The sequence below is a fragment of the Trachemys scripta genome, chromosome 24 (assembly GCF_013100865.1).
Source record: "Trachemys scripta elegans isolate TJP31775 chromosome 24, CAS_Tse_1.0, whole genome shotgun sequence".
NCBI classification, from domain to species: Eukaryota; Metazoa; Chordata; order Testudines; family Emydidae; genus Trachemys; species Trachemys scripta.
This window is the reverse complement of record NC_048321.1, coordinates 12,792,916-12,813,859: the sequence shown is the minus strand read 5'-3', so window position 1 is coordinate 12,813,859 and position 20,944 is coordinate 12,792,916. Positions and strand designations below refer to the sequence as shown.

General features: G+C 48.5%; 1 protein-coding gene and 2 pseudogenes across 1 annotated transcript; 1 reads left to right on the top strand and 2 right to left on the bottom strand.

The window, feature by feature from the left end:
• Positions 1 to 3,626: 3,626 nt before the first annotated feature.
• LOC117869868 (probable G-protein coupled receptor 33) lies at positions 3,627 to 6,179 on the bottom strand. The gene is given in 4 exon segments (XM_034756975.1): positions 3,627 to 4,792; positions 6,003 to 6,057; positions 6,059 to 6,155; positions 6,158 to 6,179. Coding segments are annotated over 4 exon segments (1,230 nt in total). The 3' UTR covers positions 3,627 to 3,736.
• A 3,315-nt stretch (positions 6,180 to 9,494) lies between these two features.
• LOC117869739 lies at positions 9,495 to 10,518 on the top strand (annotated as a pseudogene).
• Positions 10,519 to 17,396: 6,878 nt separating this feature from the next.
• On the bottom strand, positions 17,397 to 19,688 carry LOC117869476 (annotated as a pseudogene).
• Positions 19,689 to 20,944: the final 1,256 nt, after the last annotated feature.

The following is a 20,944-nucleotide window of genomic DNA, read 5'->3' as shown; positions in this document are numbered from 1 at the left end:
ACTTGGATCACAACAGCCCCCACAGTAGTTTTGCCCACTCCAAATTGATTCCCGACTGACCGGTAGCTGTCTGGCATTGCAAGCTTCCACAGGGCTATCGCCACTCGCTTCTCAACTGTGAGGGCTGCTCTCATCCTGGTATTTTGGCCCTTCAGGGCAGGGGAAAGCAAGTCACAAAGTTCCATGAAAGTGCCCTTATGCATGCGAAAGTTTTGCAGCCACTTGGAATCATCCCACACCTGCAACACAATGTGGTCCCACCAGTATGTGCTTGTTTCCCTTGCCCAGAATCGGCATTCCACGCCATGAACCTGCCCCAGTAACACCATGATTTGCACATTGCTGGGGCCTGTACTTTGTGAGAAGTCTATGTCCATGTCAATTTCCTCATCGCTCTCTTCGCCGCACCGCAATCGCTGCAATCACCTCCTCGCCTGGTTTTGCTTTGGCATATTCTGGCTCTGCATATACTCCAGGACAATGCGCGTGGTGTTCATAGTGCTCATAATTGCCGTGGTGATCTGAGCGGGCTCCATGATCTCAGTGCTATGGCGTCTGGGCTGAAAAAAGGCGCAAAAGTATTGTCTGAGGGAAGGAGGGGTGAGTGACAACATGGCTTACAGGTACAGGGAATTAAAATCAACAAAGGTGGCTGTGCATCAGGGAGAAACACAAACAACTGTCACACAGAATGCCCCCCCCCCAAAGATTGAACTCAAAACCGTGGGTTTAGCAGGCCATTGATTTCACGGAGAGAGGGGGAAGCAAATGAATACAGACAAATCTGGTCCATCTATTTTTTACATCTTAAGCTGGCAGCAGACGGTGCAGCATGACTGATAGCCATCTGCATCTTCTGGGTGCTTAGCAGAAAATGATGTACTACGATTGCTAGCCATTATCGTCAAGACGGTTCAATAGGCCAGGAGACAAAACATGTCTGCCCAGGTGCCTCTGATTGAACTCACTGAGGAGTACGCCGATGACGGATATCAATCGTAATATACCATCACTGCCAAAAGGCAAGGAGCTGCTGCTGTGTAGCAATGCAGCCCCACGTCTGCCAGCACCCAGATAGCCGATGATGGCTACCAGTCATACTGCACCTTCTACTGTCAAAAGGTAACAAGCTGCTGCTGTGTAGCAATGCAGTACCATGTCTGCCGGCACCCAGATGACATATGGTGACAGTGAGCTGAGCTGAGCTGAGCTGAGCGGGCTCCATGCTTGCCGTGGTATGTTGTCTGCACAGGTAACCCAGCTAACCCAGGTAAAAAGGCGCGAATCGATTGTCTGCCATTGCTCTGATGGAGGGGGAGGGGCTTGATGACATGTACCCAGAACCCCCCACAACACTGTTTTTGCATCATCAGGCATTGGGATCTCAACCCAGAATTCCAATGGGTGGTGGAGACTGTGGGAACTGTGGGATAGCTACCCACAGTGCAACGCTCTGGAAGTCGATGCTAGCCTTGGTACTATGGACACAGTCCGCCGACTTAATGCACTTAGAACATTTTATGTGGGGACACACACAATTGACTGTATAAAACAGATTTCTATAAAACAGGCTTCTATAAATTCAACCTAATTTCGTAGTTTAGATGTACCCAGAGATTCCAAGGCCAGAAGCAGCATGGTGGTCCCCTAGTCTGACTTGCTGCAGAACATCTCTGAATTAGTCCCTAGTTGAACTAGAGTAGACCTGTTAGAAATACCATCCAGTCCTGCTTTAAAAATTGCAGTGATGGAGAATCAACCAGGGAGGATCCTTTTAACTCTTTATCATCTTTTGGATGTGCTGGACCCAAGCCTTGGCCAATGTTTTGTAACTTAGCTGGAGCTGGCACGTGAGATCTTCACAGTTACTGTGACCTGTGACCAGAGGTGCACAGGGCAGCCCACATTGAAAATGCCAAGTTCAGGGCAGGCTGCAAAAAGGAGAGCAGTTTATCCCAAAACTGGTGGTTATCACTGTAGTTAGATTCACCAACCAGTCACAAGCTGTGCTCCTGATCCCCCACATGGGTTATCAAGAAGCCAAATAATAATAATAATAATCCCACAGCCCCCTTTATTGCATTCCAATCTTAGGCTCTCAGTCAGTAAATAGGTCCAGTAAAGTGAGAAGTTACTTAAAATTCTATTCACTATAGAAAATTTTCTTCTGATCCCCAAAGGACCAGCCACATTCCCAGATCAATACTGGTTTGGATCTTACCCAAAATACAACACTGCCAGCCAATTCTTGATGGGCCATCGAACAGCCTGGACAGTGCTGATGCAATCTTTCTGGGGGTGTCACCCAGATACACAGCACAGGTTTGAGATATTAATATACCACACATATTTATGACTCATTATACAAAGATGATACATGCACATAAACAAGCTTATCATATTTATCAAATGATAACTTTCCCACTGATAGCTTACATGGTATGTTTGGTATGTTTCATTGCAATTTCGTGTCCATAATATTATGTATAATCACCCATATTCCATATATCGTCACTCCTATTAACTTGGACGTTCCCTCTTCACCACCCTGAAGAGTTCATGGGCAGGTGGTTTCAGTGGAGCAGCTTTTTATTCTACCGGCCTGATTTCCTTACCGGCCGCTCTTTAACTAAGCCAGGAAATATCCCAGTGATTGGGTCACACAGTTTTTGTATTTATGTCAGAGAAGCCACACAAACCTTACAGAAACTACATAGTTTAAGGAAACCTGGGAATCATCATAATTATTATTATTATTTATGTTGGTAGTTCTGGGAGCCCCAGTCCTGGCCCAGAACCCTGCTGTGCTAGGCACGGTACAAATACAGAGCGAAAACACAGAGCCTATACCAGAGATCTCCCTGCATATGAAGATGAAATTGAAAAAAACCTTAGCTGGAATGTAGGAGATCTGCATTTGTTTCAGTTCTGACACTGGCCTGCTGGGTGACCTTGGCCAGGTCACTTTCCCACTCTGTGGCTCAGTTTCACCATTTGTAAAAACTGGAAGACTGCTACCAGGGTGACCAGATGTCCTGATTTTATAGAGACAGTCCTGATTTTCAGATCTTTTTCTTATATAGGTGCCTATAACGCCCACCCCAGTCCTGATCTTTCACATTTGATGTCTGCTAACCCTAACTGCTACTGACCTCCTTCCTAAAGATCTTTGAGATCTACTGATGACAAATACAAGAGAAGAGCTAGATATGGGTATTATAATACACACACTCTTCTATAATATACTACACCTAATGGATTTTAAACCATTTGGAAATCTAGAACCACAATAAAAGTTTTAGCAAACAATCTGTTGGATTCTTTGTAGTTTGAAAACACACTAGAATCCAGTGATGTCCTAGATACAGTCAGGGACCTAGACTCAATAGACTTTGAATCTGAACACTTTGAAAGGCTTACAATAAATTAGATTCCAGAGACAGTTCGAGATGCAGAATTCAAGAGTCAATTAGGTTAGAACACATTGAGAGACCAAAAACCAACAAGATCCTGGAGCTGGCTATCATTCTGGTGCCACTGATGACCCATTGAGTTTCAAAAAATTGAGAGACCTAGAATGTGTAGGATTCTGGAGACAGCAGGGAATCTAGAATCCAGGAACACTGAGGGGTTAATAAATATAGAGATATCTGGAACCCATTAGGCTTCAGAACCAGAAGGAATATAAGAACAAAGGGGATGCCAAGTTTTCAACTCTCCCTAGGTTTGGGCACCTTCAGACCATTTCATGTTTTGTGTTCTTGACTGGTGTCCCTTGTCTTGCACTAGACGCACGGGCACTGCTGCTGAGATCGTCAACAAAAGCTGCATTGACCAGAGTGAAAAGAGACGTCTTGAAGACCTTCCAGAACTTTTCCCCCACAAAGAGGTAAAGGATGGGGGAGAAGGAGGCATTGAAGCAGGACGTGAAGGTGTAAATGACCAAGAGGGCACCCGTCACTGACTCTGGCACCTCCTTCTCATAGAGCTTCAAGCCGTGGTAGAGGTGGTATGGCAGCCAGCCAAGAAAGAAGGAAACCATCGCAGCCACCATAACTTTGAAGGGCTTTCCAGCCCACGCCAGCTTCTTCTCCTTCATCTTCAGCCCCACACGGACATAGCATCCCACAATGGTGCAGAAGGGCATCAGGAAACCCAGCAGGAACCGGACAATGAAGACTGCCATGTGGACCCTTCTGCCCAGGTCCTGCGTCTTGGCTCCATTCCAGTCTCCAGAGATGTTGAAATTATTGATGCAGGCTATCCTGCCCCCATCCACCACGCGGGTCTCCCGGAAAGCCAGGTAGGGAGTGCTGAGACCGAAGGAGGCCAGCCACACTCCCACAGCCAGCTTCCAAGCCCAGGGCATGGTGCGGTGATTCCGGGACCAAATGGGATGGTGAGTGAGGGTGTAGCGGTCCAGACTGATGAGTGTGAGAAGGAAGACGGAGGAGAACATGCCCATGGAAATAAAGGCATTAAGAAGCTTGCACATTGTCATGCCAAAGACCCAGCGGAAATCCAGGAGGATGTAGATGGCAAAGAAGGGGATCAGCAGGGTGAAGAGGAGGTAGCAGGAGATCAGGTGGAGGAACCAGAGGGTGGTCACTGTCCTCCTCATCTTCAGCCCCAGCACCCACAGGTACAGCCCGTTCCCCACCACACCCACCAGGAAGGCGATGAAGAGCAACACAGCAGAGGCCAGGTGAGCAGTCTTCATGGTCTCTGTGGTTTTGCTGGAATTTGCCATTGTGGTTGGTGGGAGTGCCGTGGTATCTTGTTCCACTGTACCCTGGGAAGAGACAGGAGAGGGGTTGGAAGGGATGACAGTGGAGGTGAAAAAGGAGAGTGGAAGAGGACAAGGGAGAAATACCAGAGTGGGTTAGGAAGGTAACACTGGAGAGGGCCTCGCTGGATAACGCTATTGTAATACACAGACTCTTCTATAATATACTACACCTAATGGATTCTGGTCCTCCAGGATATCCAGGCTGGATATTGTCAGAAATTGGGCTCTAGCCAGTAGAACTCACTGCTACAGGATAGAGCTGTGAGCCGTAGGGGAGGACAAGGGGAATAGCAGACATGGGAGGAGTGGAAAAGGGGACACTCTAGTAGATCAAATATACAGCTATGCAGAGAATACCATGTAGCTGTGATACAGATGTCTGGCTGGCTCAGGGGAGCAGGGAATGGGCCATGGGGCCTTTCCCTTCTAGGGTGGCCAGCTCCAATCTGGCCCCAGGGCAGGTGATCAGGCCTACTCAGTTAGGAGAGGATCATTGCTGTTGACTCGTAGCATACTGGGTCCAGTGGAACTCACTGCTACAAGGAAGACAAAACCACCCCTCCCCCACCCATCTCTTGTGCTCATCTGCCAGTCACAGGAATTGCTGCCTCACCCTGACTCATGAGAGCGTGCAGGATCCTTCTCACCTACATTGTAACATAGGAAACCTCAATCCACCGAGCTGCTTCTCTGATGCCAGCCGTGCGGCCAGCTCTGCACTAGGGACCCCTGCCTCTGTCTGGGATTTCCTCCCTCACAGACTTATTAGCTCTGTAGAAAGGCCTAATGATTAGAGAATGGTGGAGGGACTGGGAGGCAGGACTCCTGGGCACTGGGAGGGACGTGGGATCCTGTTTCTTAGACACTTCTAATGGGGAGCACCTCATCTGATTACCATGAAACAAAAGCAAAAAATTCACCCACATTACAGATCTCACCTACTACCTCTGTCTCTTGAGTGCCCCATGTTAACCCCAGTGCTACCCAGTGGCATGGAGTCTCACAGGCTAACCCCACAGATACCCAGTAGCAGGGAGTTTCACAGGCTAACTCCACTGATACCCCGTGGAAGGGACTCCCACTGGTTTGCCTTTTCAATAGCAAATTTCTGTGGTTTCTAGGTGTCCTTACAAAGAAATTCCCCTTCAGACCCAATGAGGTGGCCTCTGCCAATCATCTTGACTCACCTGGGCAGCAAGTGGTGGAAACATACCAGGTGCAGAGACTCGGATGGTGTGTGTTTGCCCAGCAAAGTGTCTGTTTGTCTGTCCCCGCCTCAGTACTGCCCTGCGTGTTGAATTCGTTCCCCTTAACTCTGTGTCTACTACATGCTCCACCCCCACTTGCTCTCTAAATAGAAAAGCTACAAACCATAAATGGAAATGATCATTCGGACACTGTCTTAGCAGAGCAACCACCTAAGAAACAGCCATTGCTTTAAAACTAGCCCTCATGCCTCTGCCAGAGCCAGGGTTAGAACCAGAGCCAGGGGCTCGTCATGGCCACAAGCCCCACCTTGCTAGGCACTGTACAAATAGAGAGGAAAAAGACATATCTTGCATGAGAGAGCTTACTGTCTAAGGAGTCAGGGTCGATAGAGACTTGGACCAGGTCTCAGGAGGCCTTGGTATTATTCCTGGTTCTGCCACTGGCAGACTGAGTGCCCTGGACCAAGTCACTTCTGCACTCCGTGACTCAGTTTCCCCTTTTGTAAAATCCAGGAGACTGCTATTGACCTTCTTGGCAAAGTTCTTTGAGATCTACTGACATAACTTGCTCTGTGGATATGGGGAAAGCGGTGGACGTGATATATCTTGACTACAGGAAATCTTTTGATATGGTCTCCCACAGTATTTTTGCAAGGAAGTTAAAGAAGTATGGTCTGGATGAATGGACTATAAGGTGGATAGAAAGCTGGCTAAATCGTTGGGCTCAGCAGGTCGTGATCAGCATTGCGATGTTTAGTTGGCAGCCGGTATCAAGCGCAGTGCCCCAGGGGTCGGTCTTGGGGCCGATTTTGTTCAACGTCTTAATTAATGATCTGGATGGTGGGATGGATACACCCTCAGCAAGCTCGCAGATGACACTAAGCTGGGGGGGGAGGCAGATACACTAGAGGGCAGGGAGAGGGTCCAGAGGGACCTAGACAAATTGGAGGACTGGGCCAAAAGAAATCTTATGAGTTTCAACAAGGACAGGTGCAGAGTCCGGCCCCTGGGCCGGCAGCAGCAACAGCAGTTTGGGTGTGGGAAGGGGCTCAGCGCTGGGGCAGGTGGTTGGGGTGAGGGGCGGTGTTTACCTGGGTGGGTGGCCTCCCTGGCTCCCACCGGCATGTCCTTGCAGCTCCTAGGCTGCGGGGCCAGGGGGCTCAGTGTTGTGCCCGTGCCTGCAGGTGCTGCTCCTGCAGCTCCCATTGGCTGTGGTTCTCAGCCAATGGGAGCTGCGGAGTCAGCGCTTGTGGTGGGAGCAGCACGCAGAGCTTCCTGGCCACCCCTCTCCCTAGGAGCTGCACACACATGCCGGTCAGAGCAGGAACCCTGACAGCCCTGCCAACCCCACCCCCCAACACTCATGGGGGTCCTGGGCTGTGTGCCACCACCCCCACCCTCCCAACACCAGTGGTGGTACCGGGCCACTCCCTGAGCATCCGTGGCACCCCCAGACCGCCCCTCCCAGAGCACCTCAGCCCCAAGTTTTAGTTAAGGGTATATAGTAAAAATCATAGACAGGTCACAGTCCCTGAATTTTTGTTTACTGCCCGTGACCTGTCCATGACTTTTACTAAAAATACCTGTGACTAAAACATAGCCTTACTTATGAGTAATGAGGACAAGCGGAGCCTTTCTAGCCAGGAGTTAAAACTCAGAGCAAGATGCTTGGAAAGGGGTTAGACCCACCTGTTTAGAACAGGAACCAACCCCTAGGCATAAGGGGCTAGCAGTGAATTTCCCACAGAGTGAGATTATTCCAGCCTCATCCACTAGGGGGTGTCTTGTGCCTTCCTTGGAAGCAGCTGGACTTTGCTAGAGACAAGACGCTGTTGTAGATAGGACCCTTGAGCAGTTTTTATGTGCTTGGGTATTCAAGCTTCAGCCGCTAGGCCCAATCACCCAAGGCAGGAATATAACCCACGTGTCCTGATTCCCAGCCCCCCCGATCTAGCCACTAGACCCCACTCCCGAAGGCAGGAATAGAACCCAGGAGTCCTGATTCCCAGCCCTTAAGAAGGCCCAAGGCTGCCAGGTGGAGAGCCCCCTCCAGGCACAAAAGCACGGCACTTTCTCCTGCTGGGTTAGGCGTGTGCATTTGTGAAACCACTTCAGCTTTTGAGGTTTTCTGCATCAGCCAGACTGCAGTTCCCCTTCCCGTTGCCTGCCCCCAGCCTGCCGAGCCTCACGTGTGCCGGTGATGCTCAGGTCTGTGCCGGGGATCTGGCTGGCCAGATGTCAAACGCATTTATCCCCAGCGAGACGGGAACCCAGTGGAGACGGCTCTGACGTAAGGGCAAATTGCTCTGAATTCTCAGCCTCCTGCCACTGCTAATTCATAAATCCGTCTGTCTGCAACCCAGATGGGCCCCTAGATTGTTCCAGTCTCATCTCCGGCACAGCCCAGGTGAGGGGCTCTCAGTTAGACCCCCATACTGAGCCCAATCCCTCGTGTTTCCAAGAGCATCTTCCAGAAAAGCCACCAGGAGTTTGTCCGGCTGTTCTTAAAACCCTCTTGGGATGGGGATCTCAAAACCACCCTGGAAGCCAATTCCAGAGCTTCTCCCCCTTGAGAGTTAGAAAGTTTTTTTCTAACCTCTGACTTAAAATGTACAGAAGTGTTGAGTTTGCAATTAAAAAGAATCGGTTTTTAATAAACTTTGAACTTTTTTTTTTAACCAGCCTGACAAATGGATTTTTTAAAACTGAAAAATCAGTGTTTTTTCCCAAAAAAAACAGTTTGCAAAAATTCAAAGCTTGGGCTAAAAGCTGTTTTCTGAAAACTCAAGACTTTTACAAAGCCTCCGAATGGTTTTCATCAAAACTGATGGTGTTTAACCAAACCCCCAATACAGTTATTGAAACCTGATTGGGTTCTTTTCCCTTACCAAAAATCTGTTTTCAAAACCCAAGCATTTGGGCTTAAAACAGTTTATAAAAACTGAACATTTGACTCAAACCATATGTTTTTTCTTACCAAAAGTGCCATTTTTTATCCATCCCCTGAAACATTTACTGAAACTTTCAAATCTTTTACCCCAGTCAGGTTCCAAAACCTGAAAAAAATCCAGTTTCCACTTTTTCCATTAACAACAAAAAAGTTCTATTAAATTTTTGAAAAGGAACCAGACCTGGTTTGAAATTCACAGTGATAAATTGCTGATGTGTCCAACTGGCTCCATCCATTACCCTGTAACTCCAGGGTACTTGCTTTCGCTTAGGAAGGAAAGAGTCATACAAGGGTGCTGATGAGGATATTACAAAAATCCTGGGCACAGAGTTCTCAAATCAAGAGGTGACCCATAGCTCTGTCTTGTAGCAGTGAGTTCCACTGGTCATATCGCTGTTGATCATAGAATACCCAGCCTGGATAGTCTGGAGGACCAGAGGGTGCCAGAGAGGTCTTCTCCAAAGGTACATTCCTAACCCTCTGGTATTTCTCCCTTCTTTGTCTTCCATTCTCTGTTTTGCCCCCTTCTGTCTCTCCCCAGGGCACCATGGATCGAGGCAACATGACCATCCAACCAACCACTGGAGAGAATTCCAGCCAGACCCCAGCTTCTGTGAGCACATCTCACCTCACTGCAGCCGTGTTGCTCTTCCCCACGTTCCTGGTGGGTGTGATGGGGAACAGGCTGTACTTCTGGGTGTTGAGGCTAAAGCTGAAGAGGATGGTGACCATTCTGCGGTTCCTCCACCTGGTCATCTGCTACCTTCACCCTGCTGATCCCCTTCTTCACCATCTACATTCTCCTGGGTTTCCACTGGGTCTTCAGCATGGCCAGGTGCAAACTCCTCTATACATGCCTCTCTCTGAACATGTTCATCTCCATCTTACTTCTCACGCTCATCAGCCTGGACTTTGACACCCTTATTCACAATCCCATCTGGTTTCGGAATCACCGCACCCTGCCCTGGACTGGAAAGTGTGGCTACCCTCCTTCTCTCTCAGTGCTATCTACCTGGCTTTCCAGGAGACCCACATGGTGGAAGGGGGCAGGATCACCTGTGTCAATAATTACAACATCTCCAAGACTGGACTGGAGCCGAGACACAGGACTTGGGCAGATGGGTCCACCTGGCTGTCTTCATAGTCTGGTTCCTGCAGGCTTCCTGCTGAAATTCTGCACCATTATGGGATGCTACGTCTGTGTGGGGCTGAAGATGAAGGAGAAGAAGCAGGCATGCGCTGGGAAGCCCCAAAAGTAATATTGGCCATGGTGGTTTCCTTCTTCATTGTCTGGCTGCCCTACCAACTCTACCACGGCTTGAAGCTCTACAAGAAGGAGGTGCCAGAGTCAGTGACAGGTGCCTGTTTGGTCATTTACACCTTCATGTCATGCGTCAATTCCTCCTTCTCCCCCATCCTCTAATCATTGGGGAGAAGTTCTGGCAGGTCTTCACAATGTTTCTTCTCATTCTGGTCAAGGCGGCTTTTGTTGACCATCTCGGCAGCAGTGCCCCGAATGTAACAGAAGGCAGGGATAAGAAGTGGAAAACACAAAACAGGAGATGGTCTGAAGGTGCCCAAACTTAGGGAGAGTTGAAAACTTGGCATGCCCTTTGTTCCTAGATCCCATATGGTTCTAAATCCTGATGGGTTCCAGGTATATCAATGTTTATAAACTGTGCAGTGTCCCTGGATTCTAGATTCCCTGCTCTCTCCAGAATCCCATGCATTCTAGGTCTCTAATTTTTTTTCAATCTCAGTGGGTCATCAATAGAACCAGATCAGTAGTCAGCTCCAGAATCTTGTTTGTTTTAGATCACGGAATGTGTTCTCACCTAATTGAATCTCTTGGATTCTGCATCACTAGATAGCCCTGGAATCTCATTTCTTGTAAGCCTCTCAGTGTATTCAAATTCAAAGTCAATGGGTTCTAGATTCCCAACTAGATCTAGGACATCACAGAATTCTAGAATGTTTTCAAACCACATAGAATTCAACAGGTTCCAGATAGTTTGCTAAAACTTTCATTGTGGTTCTAGATTTCCAGATGGTTTTTAATGCATTAGGTGTAGTATATCATATAAGAGTCTGAGTATTATAGTAGAGATATCTAGCTCTTCTCTAGTGCTTGTCATCAGTAGATCTCAAAGAACTTTAGGAAGGAGGTCAGTAGTAGTTTTCTAGTTTTTACAAATGGGGAAACTGAGGCACAGAGTGAGGAAGTGACTTGGCCAAGGTCACCCAGTAGAATCTTCAGTCCGTCCAGTGGCAGAACTGGGAACAAACTCAGGTCTCCTGCATCCCTGCCCAGCTCTCCATCCATTGCATCTCCTTAGATTGTGAGATCTCTAGCACACAGACTCTCTCATTCGTCTCTTTGTACAGCATCTAGCACAGCGGGGTCCTGGGCCAGGACTGGGGCTCCCAGAACTACTTAAAATAAAAAATAATAATCATTCCTAGGTGTTACGTGAACTACTTAGATTCAATAAGATTTGTGTGATGGCTCTGAAATACTTTACAACCACCACATGACCCGGTCACTGGAATATTTAGTGTGTGGAGACCCTGGCTTAGTTTGAAAGCGGCTGGTAAGGAAAAGAAGCCAGCAGGACAAAGAGTGGCTCCAGAGAAACCACCTCCCTGTGAACGCTTCAGTATGGTGAAGAGGTAATGTCCAAGTAACCAAGAAGATCCCACTTGCCAGCTCTAGCCAAGTTACAAAACATTGGCCAAGGCTCAGGGCTAGTAGATCCAATGGACAATACAGACTTTAAAAGACCCCCCCGGTGAATTCTGCATCACTGGCAATTTTTAAGGCAGGGTTGGGTGCTTTTCTAAAAGATCTGCTCTAGTTCAACCATGGACTAATTCAAGGGTATTCTGCAGCAGTTCAGATAGGGGACTACCATGCTCCATCTGGCCTTGAAAGCTCTGAATCTATGCAGAAGTCAGGCAGATGTTGTTGGTGTTGTAAACCAGTTGTCACCTAGGTGTCTGGGGTGTCTGAGGAAGCCAGGCCTGTGTAGGCCACCAGCCCAGGGTGGAGGCTGTAGGTAAATTAGACTTATGTGTTTTACTGTTCAGACAAAACAAGAGTGACAAATATGACAGATTCCACCTCTCGCTGATTCAAAATTCAATAGGATTTCATGGATTCTAGGAATCCTAGCCGATTGTTAACCTCTTGGGTCCCACCTCTGTCACTCTTTGCAATCTGATCTGATCTGATGTGGGCTAGATTTAGACATAATGTTTTCAAACCCCCTGTATGTTTCAAAAGCCAATACAATCCTATGACTTCTAGATATTTGGCTGGGTTCTTGAATCTTTGGATTCTAGGTCTGTCAAGATTTTAAAACCCAATTGGTCTTATGTGAGCCAGAACATCCTAGTTTCCAACATCATATATGATGTCCTAGCTGACATAGGACCAGTTTGGGTTTTAAAAAACTGTCAGACCTAGATCTCAAGAGGTTCAAAAACTACTCAACTATCTAGAACTGAGGGGTAGTATTGGGTTTATATATGTATATATCTATATCAATCTATATCTATCTATACAGAGAGAGAGAGAGTAATATGAGTTCTAGATATTTGGCTAGTTCTGAAACCTCTTGAGTTCTAGGTGTGATCGTATTTTGAAATCCAATCAGATCTGACATGGTCTAGTACTTCAAGGGCTCCAAACACCTATATGTGTGTGGGGGAAACAGTAGGATCCTGTGAATTTTAGATATCTGGCTACTTCAAGAAACTCCCGGTTTACAAGCCACTCCATTAAAAAAAAACACCTATAGAACCTAGAGACTTTTACAAGCAATACCCTGGGGGGCAGCATATCTGGAATTGAGAACATTTTCTGCTATGAGGGCAAAGTACATGGAATCACATGTACATGGAAGGCTGCAGAACAGAGCAGTGGGAGTCACTCCCTGGAGCTGGAGAAGGGAGGAGGACTGGCTGCCTTGCAAGAGGAGGGCAGCAAGCCCCCTGGCAGGGCCGGTGCCTCCATTTAGGCGACCTAGGCGGTTGCCTAGGGTGCCAGGATTTGGGGGGGGCGGCATTTTGCTGCCATTGGTGGCAATTCAGCAGCGGGGGGCCCTTCCACACTCCAGGTCTTCGGCGGCAATTCTGTGGCATATCCTTCACTCGCTCCGGGACCCACCGCCAAAGTGCCCTGAAGACCGGGAGTGTGGAAGGACCCCCCACCGCAGAATTGCCGATGACAACCGGGAGCGCGGAAGGAACCCGCCTAGGGCACCAAAAACCGTGGCACCACTCCTGCCCCCTGGGCAGAGCAGTGCTGCAGGCAGCGACCCAGGGAGCTAAAGGTTGCTCCTGGCGGGCTGCGGGCTGAGGCCCTGACACAAGGGCAAAGAGGGTGCTGGAGCTACTGAAGGAAGTGGCTAGACCGTAAACTGCAGTTTGCCACTGAAGGGAGTGGCTGGACAGTAGGCTACAGGTCCCCCCAGAAGGGGGGTATCTGGGTTCCCTCCCCACTCTGAACTCTGGGGTACAGATGTGGGGACCCGCATGAAAGATTCCCTAAGCTTATTTTTACCAACTTAGGTTAAAACTTCCCCAAGGCACAAATCCTTTCCCTGTCCTTGGATGGTATTGTTGCAACCACCAAGTGATTTAGACAAAAATTCAGGAAAAGGGCCACTTGGAGTCCCTTGTTCCACAAAATATTCCCCCAAGCCCTTTCACCCCCTTTCCTGGGGAGGCTTGAGAATAATGTGAGTACCAACCAGACCCTTTGTCCCTAGGACACTGAAAATCAAACAGGTTCTTAAAGGAAGAACTTTATTTAAAGAAGAAGTAAAGAATCACACCTGAAAAATCAGGATGGAAGGTAACTTTACAGGTAATAAAAGATTTAAACACAGAGGATTACCCTCTAGGCTTAGATTCAAAGTTACAAAAACCAGGAATAAAACTCCCTCTTACCATAGGGAAAATCACAAGGTAAAACAAAAGATAATCTAACACATTTCCTTGCCTTTACTTACTGTTATGTAAAGCCTCCGCTCAAATGTGATTGTAAGATCTGTAACTTGTATCATTAATTTCTGCAACCTTTTTGCAGACTTTGTAACTTCAGTTATTGTTAACATAGCCTTTTAAGTTTTGTAACCTTTGCAAGCTCTGTAACCTTTTCATGTTACCACTTGTATGAACTTCCAAGCTTTGTAATATCCCATCACGCAATCAGAGAGAGTGTGAATGAGGGAGTGTGTGGGGAAGATAAGGGAGTGTGAACAAGGAAGTGTATGTGGGACTGGGAGGAGAGGAACTGCAAGGAGAAAAGAGCCCAGAGGCAGGGGTGCCTGATATAATCTGCCCTGAGAAGACAATCATGGGGTGCTGTAAAGAAAAGAAGAACCTGGTATGCAAGAAAGAACCTGGTCTGGGAATGCTTCTCAGTGACGGACACAGAAGAAAAACTCAGTGTATGTGACAGGAGCCACTCAGTTCCAGAAAAAGGAAGAAGGCATGCACACAAGCTGCTGCTCCTTGACCTGCTCACCAGCCTGGATTCAGGACCACAGGCGGACACACCAGATCTACCACACTGTGGCTTTTCGGCTTCCATGCTATCTCCGGTAACTCTCTGCCTGTGTAAGTGTGTGGGGGTACGAATGCGGTGAATGTGTGAGTGTGTGAATAAGCTCCATCTCTTTTCTATCCGATGCAACAGCGACTTTGTAATAAAACTAATACAAGTGTGACCCTGGGTTGGCTTTTAGGGGAACTGAGGTAACACTTACAATTTCTGTAATTTTAGATGTATCATTTCAGGTATGTTTTCAGGAGATGTTTTACCTGCTTGCTCTCTCTCCATCCAGAGAGGGAACAAACAAAGAGAGCCCCCAAAAATGTCTCCTCCCCCCCGATTTGAAAGTATCTTCTTTCCTTATTGGTCCTTTTGGTCAGGTGCCAACCAGGTTATTTGAGCTTCTTAACTTCTTACAGGTAAAGTGATTCTGCACCTCTGGCCAGGAGGGATTTTATGTTACTGCATAAGTAAAGTTTATTACCCTTCCCTTTGTATTTATGACAATCTACCTTTATACACACACACACACACACACACAGTAGTACCACAGGAATTCTAGATATCTGGCTAGTTCCAAAACCTCTTGAGTTCTAGGTGTGATGGGGGGACATAGAGTGTGGCACAGCCAGAGGGCAGTGTCACTGAAGGAGGACACCGTGGTCCTGGGAGTGATGTGGGTCCAGGAACAGAGGTGATAGCAGGTAAGACACCACCAGAAGAGGGCACAGTGCTAATTCCCTGGACAACCAGCAGGAGGCACCGCAGTGGTGAGTCATGCCCCTTCACAGTGTTCATCTGGGAAACCCTCCAAAAATAGAAGCATAACAAATAATCACCAATTATTTTGGAATATTAAGCCTGTAAGGCAGTAGGGCATGGAGTGAACTGGCGAGATCCTCAGCCAGTGTAAATCAGTGTAGCTCTGTTGACTTCACTTCAGAGTTCTTGGGTTCTTCTCCTGCCTCTGGGAGGGGAGTGGGGTCTAGCAGGGTAGAGTGGGGGGGCTAGGATCAGGGACTCCTCGGTTGAATCCCCAGCTCTGGGAGGGCAGTGGTCTCTAGCAATTAGAGTAAACTTATTAACACCAAAACATTTAGTGAATTAGTATCAAATTTGTCAAATTGTTTCACTCAATCACCAAAAATCTGGCATTTTCAAATGAAATATTTTGATTTTCTTTTTTGAAATGGCTTTGTCTTGAAGCGTACTTCAATTTTATTTAAAATGTGTAAAATCTAAGCTCACAACAAAAAAAAAACATTTTGTGTGGACTGAAACAACTCCCCCCCCCCCTTTTCATTTGCTAAAAAAATTGCTAAAAAATTCATTTGGGGTCATTTCCAAATAAGAACCCCCCACAACCTCCCATTTTTCAGAATAACCAGAGACACGAAGAATCGGTTAAAGGCACAGGACTTACATGCCATCTGTGGTCCCAATTCAGTCCCATTGTGACTGAAGACACCAGGTCAAAGGTGATAATAGGGACAAGAACACAAACATCTCCCTTTCTAGATCAAAAGAGCAGTGGCTGTGTCTCTAGGCCCCCTTGTGTCAGCTCAGCATGTGTGTTACTTCTGGCGTCAGTGCAATTTGTGAATATTAACAGCAGCTCATCATCAGGGGGCTGCATCTTGTGGAGTCCCCAATCAAACAACTGCCCTTTCCTCCAGCAGACTCCAGCAGAGCCCCTGCAGCTTGGTGCCACTTTCCAAGTGTAAGCAGAGGGCGGATGAGCTCTCCTCTGACATCTAGTGGTGAGCTGTGAAAAAAGACTTCAGAAGCTTATCTCGTTTGCATGGACAAACCCATCCTGCCTAGGTGCTCACGATGATGGGATTGCTTGCCCAAATGATCATTTGTGGCTGGTGTTGGATCCATAGTCTCCTTGGTTTCGGGGCAGGATTAAAAAAGCGTTATTATCCTTGTTGTGTGAACCAAGGGCAGCAGAACTGTAACTGGCATACCACCGATGGCATACCCGCAACACCCAGGAATGATTATTCATTATTATTTTTTATTTCGGAAGCGCTGGGAGTGCAAATCCTCACCCAGAGCCCCGCTGTGCTAGGCACTGTACAAACATAGAGCAAAAAGACAGTCCCTGTCCCAGAGAGCTCACAATCTAAGGAGATTCAACAAATAGAGACCTGGGCTGGGACAGAGGAGACATGAGTTTGTTCCCGGTTGTGCCAGTGGATGGACCAAAGTTTCTACTGGGTGATCTTGGCCAAGTCACTTCCCCATTCTGTGCCTCAGTTTCCCCATTTGTAAAAACTGGAAGACTGCTACTGACCTTGCTCAAGTTCTTTGAGATCTACTGATGAAAAGCTACTAGAGAAGAGCTAGATATCACTATTGTAATACAGACTCTTCTATAATATAAAACACCTATTGCATTTTAAACCATTTAGAAATCTAGAACCACAATGAAACTTCTAGCAAACCATCTGGGGCCTGTTGGATTCTATGTGGTTTGAAAACACTCTAGAATCTGGTGATGTCCTAGATCCAGTTGGGAATCTAGAACCCATAGACTTTCACTTTCAACACATTAAGAGGCCTACAATAAATGAGATTCCAGAGCCAGCTAATTATGCAGAATCTAAGCGAGTCAATTAGGTGAGAACACATTGAGTGATCTAAAACAGACATGATTCTGGAGCTGGCGACTGATCTGGTTCCATTGATGACCCACTGAGTTTGAAAAAAATTGAGTCACTTTGAATGCATGGCATTCTGGAGACAGCATGGAATCTAGTATCCAGGGACACTGCAGGGTTTATGAACAGTGAGATACCTGGAATCCATTAGGATTTAGAACCATCAGGAATCTAGAAATGAATGGGATGCCAAGTTTTCAACTCTCCCTAAGTCTGGGGACCTTCAGACCATCACCTGTTTTGTATTCTCGACTTCTGACCCATGCCTTCCACTATACTCGGAGGCACTGTTGCCGAGATCATCGACAAAAGCTGCTTTGACAAGAGTGAGAAGGATGTCCTGAAGACTTGCCAGAACTTCTCCCCCACGAAGAGATAGAGGATGGGGATGAAGCAAGCATTGAAACAGGATGTGAAGGTATAAATGACCAAGAGGGCACTCGTCACCAACTCTTGCACCTCCTTCTTGTAGAGCTTCAAGCCATGGTAGAGGTGGTAGGGCAGCCAGCTGAGGAAGAAGGAAACCACTGTGGTCACAATGACTTTGAAGGGTTTCCCAGCCCACGCCAGCTTCTTCATCTTCAGCCCTATGTGGAAAAAGCATCCCATGATGGTGCAGAAGGGCAGCAGGAAGTCTAGCAGGAACCGGACCATGAAGACAACCATGTGGACCTGTCTTCCCAGGTCTTGCGTCTCAGCTCCATTCCAGTCTCTGGAGAGAGCATAATTATTGATGCAGATGATTCTGCCCTTGTCCACCACACGGGTGTCCCGGAAAGCCAGGTAGGGAGCGCTGAGACCAAAGGAGGCCAGCCACACACCCACAACCAGCTTCCAAGCTCAGGGAATGGTGCGGTGATGCCGAGACCAGATGGGATGGTGAGTGAGGGTGTAGCGATCCAGGCTGACGAGGGGAGATGGAAGACAGAAGAGAACGTGCCCACAGAGATGCAGATGTTGAAAACCTTGCACATGGCCATGCCGAAGACCCAGTGTAGACCCATGAGGAAGGAGACGATGAAGAAGGGGATCAGCAGGGTGAAGAGGAGGGAACAGGAGACCATGTGGAGGAACCAGAGGGTGGTGACTGTCCTCCTCATCTTCAGCCCCAGCACCCATAGGTACAGCCCGTTCCCCACCACACCAACCAGGAAGGTGGGGAAGAGCAACACTGCAGAGGCCAGGTGAGCTGTGCTCACAGCTGCTGAGTTCTGGCTGGAATGTGCCCCCATGGTTGGTGAGAGGGTGGTGTTGCTTTGGTCCATGGTGCCCTGGGGAGAGACAGAAGAGGGTTTGGAAGGGATGACGGAGGAGGGGAAAAGGGAAAGTGGAAGAGGAAGAAGAAAGAAATAGCAGAGGGGTTTAGGAACATACTATTGGACAGGACCTAGCTGGGCACCCTTTGGTCTTTCAGAATCTCCAGGCTGGGTATTCTCAGCAACTGGGCCACAACTCACTGCTACAGGATAGAGGTATAGACAGCAGAGGATGAAGAGAGGGATAGCAGACATGAGAGCAGTGGGGAAGGGGACAGTCTGGTAGGTCAAATACACAGCTCTGCTGAGAATACCACATTGCTATGATCTGAATGATGGGCTGGCTCAGAAGGGTGGGGAATGGGACATGAGGCCTTTCCCCCCAGCAGATGCCAGCTCCAATCTGTCTCCAGAGCAGGGATTGGCTAGCTCAGGGATGTGGAGATTGGTGCTATTGACTTCTAGCATGAGGGAGCTGTGGCCAGTGGAAGTCACTGTTATAAGGTAGAAAAAGCCACCCCACCCCATCTCTTGTGCTCATCTGCCTGTCACAGGAACTGCTGCTACACACTGACTCGAGAGCGTGCAGAGTCCTTCTCACCCTCATTGTAACACAGGAAGCCTCACTCCACCGAGCTGCTTCTCTACCCCACGGCAATGCTGCAACTCTGCACCAGGGACCTCTCAGCTACTGTCTCTCTCAGGGACTGCTCCTCCCCCCAACCAGCACCCCCACATCCTTGTTAGCATGGTGTCCTCTATGCTCTGCAGACTGGCCTAATGGTCACAGCATGGGAGACTGGGAGCCAGGACTCCTGGGTTCTATTCCTTCCTCTGGCAGGTGAGTCACATCTAGTGGGTTCGAGCTGCAGGGGTTGGGCTGTGGGAGGGACATGGGGTCCTGTAGCTTAGAGTTTCATAAATGGGGAACACCTCATCTGATTAATGTGAAACAAGAGAGGAAAAATTCACCCATGTCACAGATCCAACCTACTACCTCTGTCTATTGAGTCACCATGTTAACCCCATTAATACCCAGTGGCAGGGAATCCCATTGGTTTATTTTGTTAATAGCAAATGTCTGTGGCTTCTAGGTAGGATTAGCAAGGAAATTCCCCATCAGCCCCAACAAATGGCCTCGGCCCATCATCTTGACTCACCTGGGCAGTGCAGGACCCAGCGCAGAGAGAGACTTGGATGGTGTGTGTTTGCCCAGCAAAGTGTCCGTGCGTCTGTGCTGCCCTGTGTGTTGCGGTGACTCCTGTTAACTCTGTGTCTTCTACACGCTCCGCCTCCACCTGCTCTCTGAGCTGGTGAAGCTGCAAACCATGAATGGAAATGATCATTCGGACACTGTCTTAGCAAAGAAACCACCTAAGACACAGCCATGGCTTAAAACTAGCCCCCACTCCCCTCCCACATCTGGGGCTAGAACCCAGATGTCCTGTTTTACCCCTCTCCTGCTCTAACCACTAATGCTGAGGCTTTGGCAGGGAGCAAAAGCCCTCCAGTCCCAGGACTGCAGCGGGGGTCCAGGACCTGGGGCTTCCCCTAACCCGCCCGGCGATTCTGCCAGGGAGTGGTGTTAGGGCGCAGGAGTTTCCCCCGCCTTGCCCACCCAGTGCTTCTGCCAGGGCTCTGGGAATTCCTCCTGGATGGGGCATCCATTTTTCCAGGGATCTCCAATTGACCAGAGCCCCTAGGCACAGGCCCCAACAGACCATTGGATAATCCTCTATTGCCCAGCTGGGCTTCTTAAGCTGGTCAGGCATGGTGGGCCAGGGATGCACAGAAATGGGGGGGTCCAGCGGTACGCTGTGGGCAAATATCAACTCCACCCGTTGCCCCTCGGAGACAGTAGCATGTCCAAAGGGACTAGAGCTCCGACAGGGCTCTCAAAGAGGCACGTGCCCCAGAGATGTGACTGTGGTGTCTGGCATGAGGTGCGGCCGGGCTGATGCCCCAGGGTTGGAAGTGAGTGTGCAGACGGGAAAGGGCTGTTGGATTCAAGGGGCCACTTGCAACCAGGTGCTGCAGATGCTGAGCTCAGAACTGCCTTGGAGACCGAGTCCTCCCACAGCAGATCTGCTAAAGGCCCTCCGCAGCCAGCCTGCAGAGAAACCTTTTCCTGTCAAGACCAATGAATCAAAGTGCTCTGAAATCCACGCGCCCGCTCGGCTTGGCTTGAAATTGGCCGTCTCTGAGCAAGGCCGGGAGCAGAGTGAGAGGGACAAATTCAGAGGCTTGTGGTCTCGGTCCCTCAGTTAAAGCCACATGAAAAGGAGCCGTTCGTAATTTTTTCACACTGCTCTGAAAACCTGTTGCAGACTCGCATCGACTTGGAAAGTGGCACCAAGCCGCAGGGGCTCCGCTGGTGTCTGCTGGAGCCAAGGGCGGTCATTTGATCGGGGACTTCATGAGATGCAGCCCCCTGAAGATGAGCTGCTGATAATATTCACACACTGCACTGACGCCCCCCTGCAGGGGGCAACTGCCTTGAAAACCAGCACTGAGC